Source organism: Thalia democratica, chromosome 1 (genome assembly GCF_965202585.1).
Source record: "Thalia democratica chromosome 1, ktThaDemo2.hap1.1, whole genome shotgun sequence".
Taxonomy (NCBI): Eukaryota; Metazoa; Chordata; class Thaliacea; order Salpida; family Salpidae; genus Thalia; species Thalia democratica.
This window is the reverse complement of record NC_139165.1, coordinates 92,127,066-92,141,135: the sequence shown is the minus strand read 5'-3', so window position 1 is coordinate 92,141,135 and position 14,070 is coordinate 92,127,066. Positions and strand designations below refer to the sequence as shown.

At 26.9% G+C, this 14,070-nt stretch overlaps 1 protein-coding gene across 1 annotated transcript; it reads right to left on the bottom strand.

Annotated features, from left to right (window-relative positions):
• Positions 1–3,045: 3,045 nt before the first annotated feature.
• Positions 3,046–6,663, bottom strand: LOC145846247 (mediator of RNA polymerase II transcription subunit 29-like). Its single transcript, XM_082953129.1, has 4 exons — positions 6,415–6,663; positions 5,902–6,128; positions 4,283–4,406; positions 3,046–3,479 (listed from the first exon to the last, which is right to left on the bottom strand). The coding sequence occupies exons 1-4, from the start codon at positions 6,646–6,648 to the stop codon at positions 3,318–3,320; spliced, it is 747 nt and encodes a 248-aa protein (XP_082809255.1). The 5' UTR covers positions 6,649–6,663; the 3' UTR covers positions 3,046–3,317.
• Positions 6,664–14,070: the final 7,407 nt, after the last annotated feature.

Here is a 14,070-nt window from a genome sequence, read left to right as displayed (position 1 = left end):
ATCAAGATCAATTGTAAGGATATCGAGAATGTAGATAACTTTGTATACCTTGGCTCAAATGTTGCGTCAAACGCATCATTGGACAAAGAAATAAATAGTCGCATTGGCAAAGCATCAGGCACTTTCGCTCGCTTGACTGCAAGAGTTTGGGATAACCAAAAGCTAAGCATTCGAACAAAGGCTAACGTTTACCGTTCCTGTGTCTGCAGTACTCTGCTTTACGGTAGCGAGACATGGACGTTACCTAGCGTACAGGAAAAGAAAATCAATACCTTCCACCTACGATGCCTTCGTCGCATCCTTGGAATTACATGGCAGCAAAAGATCACCAATGAGGAAGTATTGAGACGTACTGGTCTTACCACTATGTACTTTACCCTCAGTCAGCGCAGGCTTCGCTGGCTCGGTCATATCCTGAGAATGAATACTGAGCGGATCCCTAAGTTTCTATTGTATGGCGAGTTGGTCGTTGGCAAACGAAACCGAGGACGTCCAAAATTACGTTTTAAGGATGTATGCAAGCGCGACCTAAAAAGCTTGAACATTGGAACTGATGATTGGGAGTTGCTTGCAAATGACCGTGCCAAATGGAGATCAACTATACACGGAAGACTGCAAGAAAGAGAAAAAGAATATTTTAGTAAAACGAAGATGAAGAAATAAGACGCAGAATGAATTTAATTGTTTTTTTTTTTTTTTGTGTTTGTGTTTTGTTTATTGCATCACTGTGTGTGTTTTTTTTTTTTTTTTAACATGTAATTTTTTATTTTTTCTTCTCTGTGTACAACAGGCATAGCCGATCTCGGCTGATAGCGGGAATTTATTATTATTATAAATATATATTTATTTATATAATTTATTAGAAAAATAATGTTTTAAAAGTACTGGTACACATGTTTCATAAGACTAGACGCCTTAATCATCAGCCAGTTAAATTTAAAATAAAAAGCACTTTGCTAAGCATATATACAAAAGTTATACAAAAAAACAAAAACCAACATGACGTGCATTACAAAAATTCAGTCAAAAATCGATTTACCATCTAACTTTCAAACAACTAAAATTAACAAAACAGTTAAGTGACAATAAAATACTTCAAAATTTATTGTACAGTAGACTACCGCTTAAGTACGCAAATTGAACCCGACCAAAAAGTGCGTACTTAGCACGGGTAGTGCGTACTTTTTTACGACATAGTATGATTTGAAATTTAGTTGTTTGTTTTCTTTCTTACAACTAGCCACCAAATAATTAAGCCAAATAAACAAGTCTTTTTATTTTAATTAACATTTAATACATAGTTCTAATCTGCAAAATTTTTTGATAGATTTTAAAATGATTTATTTTTCCTATATAAAGTTTCTACATAATTATTACATACATTTAATATAGAAAGTCAATGTCAGTCAATGATATAAAAAAGAATATTAAGCCATATTTTCAGTTTATATTTTTATTTTGACTTTATAAAATTTGCAACTAGTTTTTGTGGTTAACTAGTTTTATATTATGTCACACTAAAATTAGCCTTTCATTCGCAGATATTCTAAAGATTTTTGAATAAAAAAGAATTAGAAATTTTAGAAAAATTTAGAGAAATTTAGAAAAATGTATGGTAAGCGTCAGAAAATGACTCTATGGAACAAGTATTAGGATAAAGGTAAATTTTCACCACCAAAGCCAACATATGTCTCCCGTGATAATATGAGGGAACTTCTTAGGATTTTCAATGCTTAAATGAGAATGGATTCTCGATTTTGTCTTTCTGGATAAGTGCGTACTTAAGGCAGGGTACGTACCAAAAAAAGTGCGTACTTAAGCGGTAGTCTACTGTATTTTAAGAGGAGCTTTTTCATGTCGACAATACGATATGAATTCACTCCTCTTATTTAAACAACCTTTCTTTTTTAACGCATACATAACGGCTGTTTAGCAAAGTGTTTTTTATTTTAAACTTAACTGGCTGATGATTAAGGCGTCTAGTCTTATGAAACATGTGTACCAGTATTTTTAAAATCTTATTTTTCTAATAAATTATTTAAAAGCCCTTTAAGTGGGCTCAGTAAAAGGTGTTCAAGTTTGAATAATAACGTTATTATATATATATATATAAAGGTTTAATTCAAGATGTAAAACTTAAAGGACTCGAGTTTCGTGCTTATGCACTCATCACCTTCAAAACAAGTTCAAAATAAAGCACAAAATTTTAAATAAACCTTTTTATTAATAAAGCCCTTAAGGTGGGCTCAGTGTGAAAGATTTGATTTATCAAGTTAAACAACTTAATTCTATATATATACATATATATAACATGACAAAACGTTTTTGTTTGCAAGTAAAATTATTAGAATTTTTTTTTTACATATATAAAAAAACAGAAATATATCCACCATTAAGCAAACTAAACAAGTTACAACTGTCATTTTGATGATTTTGACAGAGCAAAAACAATTACCAATTGAAAACAAAATATACCTTTATCAAAAATTATAGCCTCAGAAAAATTATAAAAGAACTTAAAACATTAACTACAATTTTCTTTTTCTGGAAAGTTAGAACGTTTTTGCTTTATAACTTATATTTGTTTTACAAGTGTTCACACAAATTTAAAGTAGTTAAGTTAAAAGGTAAGCATTTAAATTTCTAACAAACAATTCATTTACTAATCAAAAGACAAAAAAGAATTTAAAAAACAACTGCAAGTTAAAAGAAATATATTTTGTACAGTATGATCTAAAATTTAATTTAAATATACTAGTATATCTACTGTTTTTTTTTTTCAAAATATTTAAAATGGTGCTTGTAAAACATATTTTTTTAAATATTTACTAAAAATATACACAATTACTTAAGAGTTAATCTTGACCTACATAAGTAGATAACTTTTACAAAATAGAAGTAAAATTAAGGATTTGATAATCAAAACTAAATAACAAACCTATTTGATATAAAAAAAGATATCTAGTAAAAGTTTTATAAAATAGTGAACTTATATGGTTAAAAAAATCGTTATTTAATGTGAAACTATTAAAATAATTTACGATTACCATATTATATAAATACCTTTCTCAAGTAAGAAAAAAAAAACTACTAAAAAAATATAAATTGTTTAAGTACTTCACGTATAAATTTAGTTGTATTTCAAGATAAACTTTATATATCTTAAGAAAAATGTTTTACTAAAATCAAAAAAAAAAGTACTCATTTAACTAAAAAAAAAACAACAACAACCATTCGATCATTAGCTCGAGTTCAACACTTTCACCCAACAAACACTCATTAGCTGCAGTCAATCAGAAAAACACTGTTTTCATTCACTAATCTGTTTCCATCTGCTCCGCCCCCCTCTTGACTTCCAGCTGCCTGCTGAATGAGGCCATGACGGCGTGCAGCTTGGCCATGTACGACTTCTGCTGCTCGATGTACGAGTTCACCGTCGAGTAGGTGTCCGTCCTGTTCGGGTGCTCCTTCAGGTTCACCTGTTGAAATTTTTAGGTGTTCTTAAAATACTGGAAAACTCGAGCCAGTTTTGAAAGCTGAGTGTGTATCAAAAAGGTTATACTTTTTGGTTAGATTAAAAATATTAACAAAATTTAAAGCATATATGAGCCAATTTTTAAATTTTCATTGTTGCCTGAACCCTTAGTTACCTAAAAAATTAATAATATTTTTGTCAGTTATGTACATATGTTTTTTTCAGGTTCACCTGCGCATTTCAATTTGAAATTAGGAGAACGTTTTATGAAAACCAAGCAGAGAGCTTTAAAAGCCGAATTCAAAAGCCAAAAACGTTTCGTACTTGAAAATTGAACACATTTGTTAACTTTAGTCAAAAAGGTTGTATGTTTAATTTTGTTGTGTTGTTCTAAACACTTTATTTGTCTTTAATATCTTACACTTAATTGTCTAAAACCTATGTTGCTTACTTGTAAAGTAAACTTTTTTTTTAAACGTCTATACAAGCTTGTACTTATAACAAAACAAAAAACTCAAATCGCAGTTAAAACATCATTTCAAAGTATAATTGAAAATACAAATGGTGTGCCATATGATAGTGTGGTTGTAACTTGTATTTTGGTTACTAAAAAATTTACAACATAAACATTTATAAGACATTATGACACAGTAGTTTAAATTTACAATATAAAAATACCAGCTGGTAGTTTGGCGGGATGGTGTGGTTGAAACTTACATTTTAGTAACTAAAAGATGAATAAGACCTAAATTTATTAAATTAAGTCTAAAATATATTAAATTTACAATACAAAAATAACAAACAAACCAGCTGGTAGTTTGGCGGGATGGTGTGGTTGTTGGCCACCTGAATATTCTGCTGCACGATCATCCTCAGGTACAGGGACACCTCGTCGTTGATCATGAAGAACTTCTCAAGGTGTTCGTCCAATCTTTTCATAAAGATATTTACAATTAAAATACTCATATAATTAAAAAGTACTTTATTTCCAACATACAAATATTTTGTGCGTAAGTAGAAGCAAAAAAAAAATTCTACCAATTTTATACTTAAATAAATTTCCAAAGTGCTCGTCTAACCTTTAGATAAAGATATTTACAAAAGTTATAATCAGGAAATATTTTATTACCAATAAACGATTGCTTTAGGTATAAGTAGATGCAACAAAAAAAGGTAAACAACAATTAATACCAAATTGCTCGTCCAACCTTTATGTAAAGATATTTACAATTAAAAGTAACAATTAGGAAGTATTTTTTTGCTGACAAACAAATACTTTGGGTATAAGTAGAGGCAAAAAAAATTTAAACAAAAAATTTATGTCAATTTTATATCTAAAAGCATTTTCAATAGTAGCAATATCTAAACATTTTGGAAGATACTGATTTGTTAGTTAATAATAGGCACATTAAAAAAACTAAAAACTTAACAGCTAGCCATGTGGCAACGGTAGTCACTTTTTGGTAAATTAACAACTATAGAAACATTTTTTATTGAAAAATTTCATATTAAATAGAATATTTTTAAATTTTTAAACAAGAAAAAAATGGATTGTAAACTTTGTAAGAACTGATACTTATACTACATTAGTGATAATAGTTAGTAAAAGTTTTTTTAATGAAATATTATGCAATATATAAAGTTCGATAAAAAAAAATTATACTTAAACTATACATATCGTTGCCTAATAGTCAGAAAAACAAAAAAAAAGACAAGAAAATTATTATTCTGAGTTTTCTGAATGAGAGTTTACCTTATTCACCTAATACTTTCTTTATAAACTACAGTTGCCAATGTTACACAAAATAATATTTATACTAAGGTTATGTATAAAAGATTATTTAATGCACAAACGTAAAGGCATTTTGTAAGTACTTAACTCATGTTTAGAGCTCAGTATTAGTTTTATTGTCTATATGTTTCAAACCATTTGAATAAAAAAGAAGATTGTTATCAAAGAGTAAACTAATGTATTTTATAAGCTAAAAATCAATTTTTTCAAAAAAAAAAACAAGTATGCTTTAAGTTTTTCTTTAAATATTTAACACACAGGATACGTTGTACACCCTGGCTTTTGCTAACTATTACAATAAAAAAGTTAGTCTCTCTCAAGATTTATTACTATTTGAATAATATTTTTTACCTTGACAACGAGGTACAAACTATTATTAGTACTCTTAAAATCAAACAAAATAGTAATATAAAACAACAACAAAAAATTAGTTCATGAGTAAATTATAATGTTCTATAAGTTAAAAAATAAACTGCCTTAATTTAATACAAACTTTAGTTGTAAAAAATTAAATCAAGATTTTTTTTCTATAAGATTTCATACAGAGATTATGTTGCCCATTCTGGCTGTTACTGAACATAAAAAACCCAAGCCTTTCTCCCAAGTCAAGTTATCTACCATATCACTATCTCACCTGGGCAACGTGGTAGAATTGAAGTTTGTCTTCGAGTCATCGGCAACCAGGTTCTTGCTGAAGTTCTGGCTGGCCGCCTGCATCAGTGTCACCAGGGACTGCCTCATCTCGGGCAGGAGCTGCTTCAGCGCGTTCACCGGATCCTGGAACGTCTTCGGCTGATCGCCACCCTGCTGCTGCTGAGGGGCTGTTTTCCTGATCTGTGGCTGCTGCTGAACAGGGAGCCTCTGTGTAGAATAATTATGTTTATAGTTATAATAATGTAGCTTGTTTATTATTATAAATTTTTATTTTAGATATGTGTATCAATATTTACGCTTGTTTTTGATTGAGATTTTTCACTGCCGATAAATTATTTATATAAAAGAGTTTTTCTTCACTCTGAGCCTTAAATAAATATCTTCTTGTGTATTAAAGCTTATTAATATGTAACAAGAATGATCAAGCTGAAATATGATAAATTCAACAAACAAAACAAACCTACAATCAAACTTATGCAATGCTTATACAAACCTGAGAAGGACCCGCCTGCATTGTTGTCTGGTCAAAGTTGGGTCTCAACGACATGGGTTGCCTCAGTGGCATCTGTTGAGCTTGTGAGGACATCTGCTGCTGCATCTGCTGGGGTGGCATCTGCTGCATGCCTCCGTGCGTTTGCATGTGCAGCTGCGGTCTCACCTGCTGGCCGGGCTGCTGTATGAAGGACTGTTGGTTGTTTTGAGGGTTGGTGATGGTGTGGTGGTTCATGTTGTGTTATTTATAGCTGCTAAAAGATTATAGAACATGTTGAAATAGAGTTTTGTCTTTAAACTGTATTTCAACTATTACAAACTGTATTACAAACAGCTATTTTAATTATTTTTCATTGTGAAACGCAGGCGTCAATGAAACTAAACCCTTTTTTGAAACATTTTTCATTAGATTAGATATTACTGAAAATCCTAATTGATATTTATAAATATTCATACTACAGAATTTTGTAAACTTAAGACTGATTAAAAATATTACTCTTTACTAAAACTTAATAATAATACTGATAAAAATAAAATAGTGTCAAAAAAACTTGATTTGAAAAAAAACTGAAGTGACTTTCTATAAAAGCATATTAAATTATACATTTTTTAATTATAAGTTAACTTATATATATATGGCATAAAATATAAAAGTGTATGTACAGTTTAAAGTTTTACATTTTGTATGCTTATCAACAAGATACACCACTAGGAAAATAATGTCTATTTCAAACATAAAGAGGTTGGTAAAGGATAAAAGTAAATTATTTAACTTGTAGGTAAGATAAGGAGATATGTTTGAAAACAAGATTAAGTTTGTTAAACAAAAATACACATTTTGTAAGCATTTAACATACTTTTTGTGAAAGCATTATCAAAGTAAAAACAATAGAATATCCACAATTACTTCAATACAGTGTTTTTTTGTATAACTTTTGTATTATTTTTTAGCAAAGTGCAATTCATTTCGAACCTACAGATGATGATTAAAAATAAGTTTATTGTTTTTATTAAACATATGTTCTGTTAATTTTAAACTCGAACTTTCTCAATAAGTTATTTTTTAAAAGTCATTTAAATGGGTTATGTGGAAAGTGATTCTGAGTATATAATCACATTATTTTATATATTAGGGTGCTTACTTTTACAGCTACTTTTGTGTTTTGGCTGGATTTTTTTATGTTTTGGAAATATCACTATAACACTCTGTGCAAATTTTTATATGATTTGAAAAAACTTTCACCTTGGCACCAATCAATTTTCTAAAAGTCATCCCAATGCAAACTATTTGGGATCCAAAAAGTGCAATCTTAGAGTTTTAAGCTGGATTTGTTTTTACATGTGGCCAACTATCACAAGAATTTATAATGCATAGCTTAAAACAATTTAAAGAAAGTTTTATAGTTGCTTTTCTGTTATTTGAAAAAAAAAAAAGAAAAAGAATTTCAACAAAATTTACAAAGTTGGATAAAAATTACATAAAATCAAGAATTACCTCAATAAAACTTTCTTTAAAATTTCTTAAATTAGGCACAATGTGTCTTTGTAATAACATTAAAAAGTTCAGCTTTAAACTCCAATGTTGCATTTTTTAGATTTCATACATTTTGCATTGGGGTAGTTTTTATAAAATATGTTGGTTCAAGATGAAAATTTCTACAAACCATCTAAATTTTTGCACAGGTTGTTTTTATGATACTTCCAAAACATAATTCTTTTTTAACTTTTAAAATTAAAAGTAGCTCTAAAAATAAGCAATCTAATATTCAGGTTATTTTCACTTTTTCAGGTCTGATATGAAGTAGTTACATTTAAAAACACTTAAAATTTTTTTTAGTTTTCAAAATACTTTTATTTTATAAACTAAATGTATTTTTCAAGGCAATTTTAGAGAATACTTTTAAGAGGAACTCTAAGTGAGGGTTGTTTAACTCATAAACCTATAGAGAGACAACTTTTCTTTTTTCTCAGTATAACCACATTTTATAAAAAAACTAAAAGAAAAAATCTAAATTTTAATTCTTATACTAAAAACTAATTTTTAAGGTTATTAAAAGCAATAATTTACAGCTTTATTTCATTTTTATTTGAAAAAAAAAGTATTGAATTCTTTTAATAAAGAATAATAAACTTATAGAGTTTTTAAACAGCTTTTTTTTCTTAGTGATATACCATATTTAAAATAAAATGGTGAAAACAATACTAAAAAGAAGTTTTCTGTACATTTTGTAGTTTTTTGCAAGCTGTATTTTGAAAAATATTGGATACTTGAAGTAGTTTTTGGAGAGAATAAAGACAAAAACTAGTTGATTTTAACAAACAAGTTACATAGTTTCTAAAATACTTTTGAAGAAGAAAAAATATCCATTTCTAAACAACTATGTATTATACTTGGTTTCATTTTCTAATTACCAAAAAGTCAAATGCCTCTAGCAATCCCACTGTGACTTACAGCTGCTATTAACTTTTAGATCATTAATTCACAGAAAATAGTATAAGAAGCATTTAATAGAGTTTTAGATAAAATTTCTTGCATTTTTTTGACAAAATAAAACAGAATTCTAACTGGGCTATTTACAAGAACTTAATCTTTTTTATGCCTGCTACAAGTGACTATGATACAATAAATATCTTCTGCAACTGTTTTAAAGTTAGTTATTATTATTCCCTTAATTGTAATGACACTAATTTTTTCCCCTATTCAGTCCACTGTGCACTATCAAACATTGGAAAAATAAATTTAATTGCAAAAACTGTCAACAAACTTTATATCTATCACATTTAAATAAGATATTAGAAATTAACAGGTTTTTTTTTGCATAGTTTTATTTTGTAAAGCTCCCTGTTTTAATTTAATTAAAATAACTTAATTGTTTTTACTTTGTTTATGGTTGTTTGAAGTAATTACCAAAATCTTAAAATTAAATTACTTGAGCTTATCTTAAAAGCTTAAAAAAAACGTTTGAGTTAGACTCCTTTCAGAAACTTTTACTATATACAGTGTCCAACTGAAACTAAAAAAATGCGTATGAAAATGAAGTATAAACTTTTGGAAATGAAATAAACCAAAAAGCCAAAAAAACAGAATTATTAAATGATGTTTTTATCTCAGTTTATTTAACAAAGATTTTCCTGAAATGTCTTCAAAATAAACAAGGCCATAGGAAGGATTTTAAGCTTTTTTTTTCACAACTTAATCTTATTTTAAAGATATTTACTTTATTTTTTAGACTTAAAATATTTTTGAGATAAATCTAGTTAAAATTATTGTGTACAAAAAGTCCTTATGGGAGGAAAAACTAAAAAGATAACAATTAGAAATTGCTAAAAATATATTTTTTCCTACATTTTATGAGATAAATACCTAAGTTTTTCATGAAAGTTCCTTGCAATATTTATAAAAATCTGTATTAAAAAACTTAAAAATAATCAAACAATTTATAACCAAAAAAATTTAAAAATATATATATTTATGACCTTGATAAAGTATAAATCTTTTTTTTAATCTAAATTGTAGAGAAACTTTAAAAGAGGACATAAACTAGTACCTTTTGTCCTTTTAGTTTTTGCGTATTGAACTCTATATAGTTTTAATTTTATATTTCAAAAACTAATTAAGATTTTAAATAAATGGATAATGACAACTGGTGTTATATTAGTCAATGTAAAAATATAACTTGAAACATATTTTCTCATATTACCTTTAAAACTAAATGAATTCAATATGATTCAAGTTTTCAGTCTAAGTTTTTTGGAAAATACTTAAAACTAGCTTGACTTTTTTTAAACATCAAAAAAAAAACTCGAAGTTAATGAACAGACACCTAAGAACTAAGATAAATGACAAGAAAACTGAAAATTTCAAAATATTTGTATAATTTGGCTAAAGTGTTGTCAAACACAAAATTGGTCACACAAATAAATTCTTCATGGGTAAGGTGTCAGTCTTATTTGCTGAATTAACTAAAAAATATATTTATGGCAAATATAGGCTTATAAAAAGTATACTTACAATGTTTTTAAATTTTTGAGTTTTTATATTGTTTTTTTTCTTTTAAGTTTTATGCTATTGAAATTTAATTTTTAAAACTGAGTAATTACCTAGGATGATATGGCACTAATAATAGTAATATCATACTAACATATAATTTATTGGATGTCTTTTTTATCATAATAATAGGCTAAAAAATCAATGTTTTTAGGCTTTAATGTTTAATCTAAAAAGATACTTTGTTTTAAACAAACTATATAAATACATAGTAAGAACTATATTAAGGGCATAGGCGGGGGGGGTAAACACCCTTTTTTGGTTTTTGATCTTATTTTATTTAGTTTTTACTAAGCTACAAGATGCTTATTACAGATTTAAAAATTCAAAATAATTTTTGAGATATAGCCGGTCAAAGTCGGAGCCAACAATAGGTTCCTTATGGGAGGTGCAAACCAAAACGGCAAAAATAGACTATTTTACTAGTAAAAAACTGTTTTTTTTGTTTATTTTTTATATAAAATCTTTATTTTTTTTCAAAATTCCTTCCAACAGAAATTTTAAAAAAAAATAGGAACATTTCCTGAAAGTTTGAGGTAGTTATCTCAAAAAACGTAGAAGAAGATAGATTTTTAGTGATTTCTAGTTGTTTGTTGTTTTAGTTTGCGCCTCCCATAAGGATCCTATTGTTGCCTCCAACTTTGACCTGCTATATCTCAAAAAATATTTTGAATTTTTTAAATCTGTAAAAAGCATCTTGTAGCTTAGTAAAAACTAAATAAAATAATATCAAAAACCAAAAAAGGGTGTTTACCCCCCCTATGCCCTTAATTTATAATAAACTTATAAATTTAATGGACTTTATTTATAAAATGCTGGTCGTGTGGCTATATGGATCACACTCCACTTTGAACATTGTGATCAATATAGATTATTGTATTGGTATAATTGCTTTATAATGTCAAACAAAAGCGATTAAATATTAAGTTTTATTAGTTTATGATAAATAAGTTAAACATTGATCATATATTAATGAAATATAAATTTTAGCATAATAATATGGTTTAAAAGACATTGAAGAAAATGTATTCTCAGTTTGATATTGGTGAGACATCATCCTAGGTAATTACCTAAGACTGTTGATAACAAACTGCAGCCCATGGAGTCTACACATTACATTTAATCTAGTTATATTGTTTTGTATAAAAAAATTCCTTAAAACTTTTATTTTCTTTTTTTAATGTAATTGATCACTTAATTTGATTTTTAATGGCTAAAAATAGGTTTGAAAATCATGTCAGAATTGATACTTTGCAATTTTAAATAAAAACTTTGGTGGTCATTCTAAATGTTCAAAAATATTTTAATTGAGTTATAGTGTTGTGTACCTTGGTAAACAAAAATATTTTCTTGGCTCATTTTGGAATGTTTTCTAACTACTATAGTTCTGGGCATTAATTTTATCACATTTTTGTTAACATGTGGATTTTTATCTAAAAATACTAAGCAACTACTGCATTGTAGCTCCTCAACTACTACAGCATGCAATTTTCTCAATAAGACTCATTAATTATATATAGTTTATTGTTGTATAAAAGATAATTAAAGTTATTGTAAACTTTAAATAGAACAATGTTGAACAGTATTTTTTTTATTGTTCCTACTGACTAATATTATCATTTTCTTTGAACAGAAGTCTTAGGTATACTAGGGTTTCCTAAAGTGGGCCAAGTGGCCCCATTGGAAGGCCATGAGCACTAAAGAAGCCATTGGGGGTCATGAGGTCATAATTTGAAAGTTACACTAGATATTTTGGAGTTGCGGAAGTAGAAAAAAATTAAATGCTAGTAATAATAGTTTTTTAAGTAATTTTGTAAGAGGGGGCCTTAGCTTTTTAAATTTCTTTGAGGGGGCTTTTTCAAAAAAAGTTTGGGAAACCCCAGTTGATCTTGTGCTGTAGAATTTGTTATTAAGTTGAGTTTGAAATCTTTATTCAAGCATGACTTTATTTATATTCAACGTTTTAAAATTGTAACAAAAAATTTTGATAAATATTTAATTTATCAAAAAATATAAACTATTCAAGTTTTTTATTATATTAAGTGATAAAAGAGTATAAATAAGACTCAAATTGATTTTAAAAAATAAAAATAACTAAAAATTAAAAGGAAAACTGCTCTTTTTTTTTAACTACCCATAGTAATTAAAGAGCTAATGTTTTATAATTGTATCGTTATACCTATACAACTTTGAAAAGGACACATAAATTTTAATGTATATATATCTTAAAAAAACATATTTTATACGCTTATTTGGGCAAAGTTTATAATTTGTTTAAATTAAATTTCTTAAATAACAGAAAAAAATCTAGAACTATTAAACAAGAAATACCAAAATTCTGAAATACAGAATACCAAATATTAAGAAGATGTTTGGTTCTTTCATGTTAAAGTATAATAATTGCGTAATAATTTGACTACAAGCTGATTAGATTATGGCAATTATTCTATGGATTTTAAAACTATGAACAAGTAACATGACTTATATTTTATACTTTTTTTACTCTACTGTGATAAAAGTAAAAGTGTGGATATGCAACTTTTTTATATAGCGAACTAGGTTTAACAGCAATATTTTTCGTAGACAAAACTTAATAGAAACTACTAACAATTTAAGTATGTTTTTTTTTTTATTTTAAGGAGTTAATCAAAAATGGCTAAAACAATATTAAAACAAGTACAAGATGTATAAACTACTTAAGGTGAACTAAAATAAATGTTCACATGTTTTTATTTCTGATCACATTTTCTGTGAATTATTTTGTTTTAAAAGTTATTTAAAAGAAAAAACACTGTTAAGTTTATATCATTAAAACATTGAAAGAAAAAATTATCAAGTATAAACTTGATTAAATAAAATTGTTTATGGAACAAAAACGTACATTTCGGTTTATAGAGCCTTGACTTATAAGTTATAACAAAAATAAGTCTCAATCAAAACGTTTTTTTTTTTGTTTTAATTTAAAAACAAATTTCTATTGAACTTAAAGTCGTATTAGAAAAAAATATTTTTTTTTACTTAATTAAATTTTGTTGTATTTCTTTGTATATACTAAAACAAAAACTGTTCTTAAAACTATCTTTAAAAAAAAGAATCATAGTACTGTAGTTAAACTTTTGTACAACGGTTTAGTAACGATTTAAAAAATATGTTATTTATAATATTAAAAATATGTATATTATGATATTTTACATTTTTTATTTGATTATTACTTCTAAAAATATTTACAACGAATCTTTCTAAAAATTTTAATTTTCAAGTTTATTAATTAGTTTTTAATTACATTAGTTCTGTCTAGCATAATTTTAGAATCTAGATTGTCAAAGTTGTTAGATGTTTGTGCTGCTTTTTTATTGTTATTGTTTATTGAAAGTTTTGTTTCAGTAAATAAAACTAATACAATCTTTTATCATTTTACAATAAAACAAGTATTTACAAAATAAGCTAGGCATGGTAAAATTTTAAAGTCACTAATTATAGCTGTTTTATCTGTTTACACGTGTTTAAAGTTTTATAGTAAATTGAGAGAAACCTAGAGAAATAAAAGAAACTAAAGTGAAAAATAAGTGGTATGCGTGAGCGCGCTCGAGTTATTCTCTTTATTTTAAA

Coding starts and splice junctions, on each gene's coding strand:
- LOC145846247 (XM_082953129.1), bottom strand. CDS start 6,648: ATGAACCACCACACCATCACCAACCCTCAAAACAACCAACAGTCCTTC. Junction 6,129..6,414: donor TGCAGGCGGGTCCTTCTCAG/GTTTGTATAAGC, acceptor TATTCTACACAG/AGGCTCCCTGTTCAGCAGCA. Junction 3,480..4,282: donor TCCCGCCAAACTACCAGCTG/GTTTGTTTGTTA, acceptor AAATTTCAACAG/GTGAACCTGAAGGAGCACCC.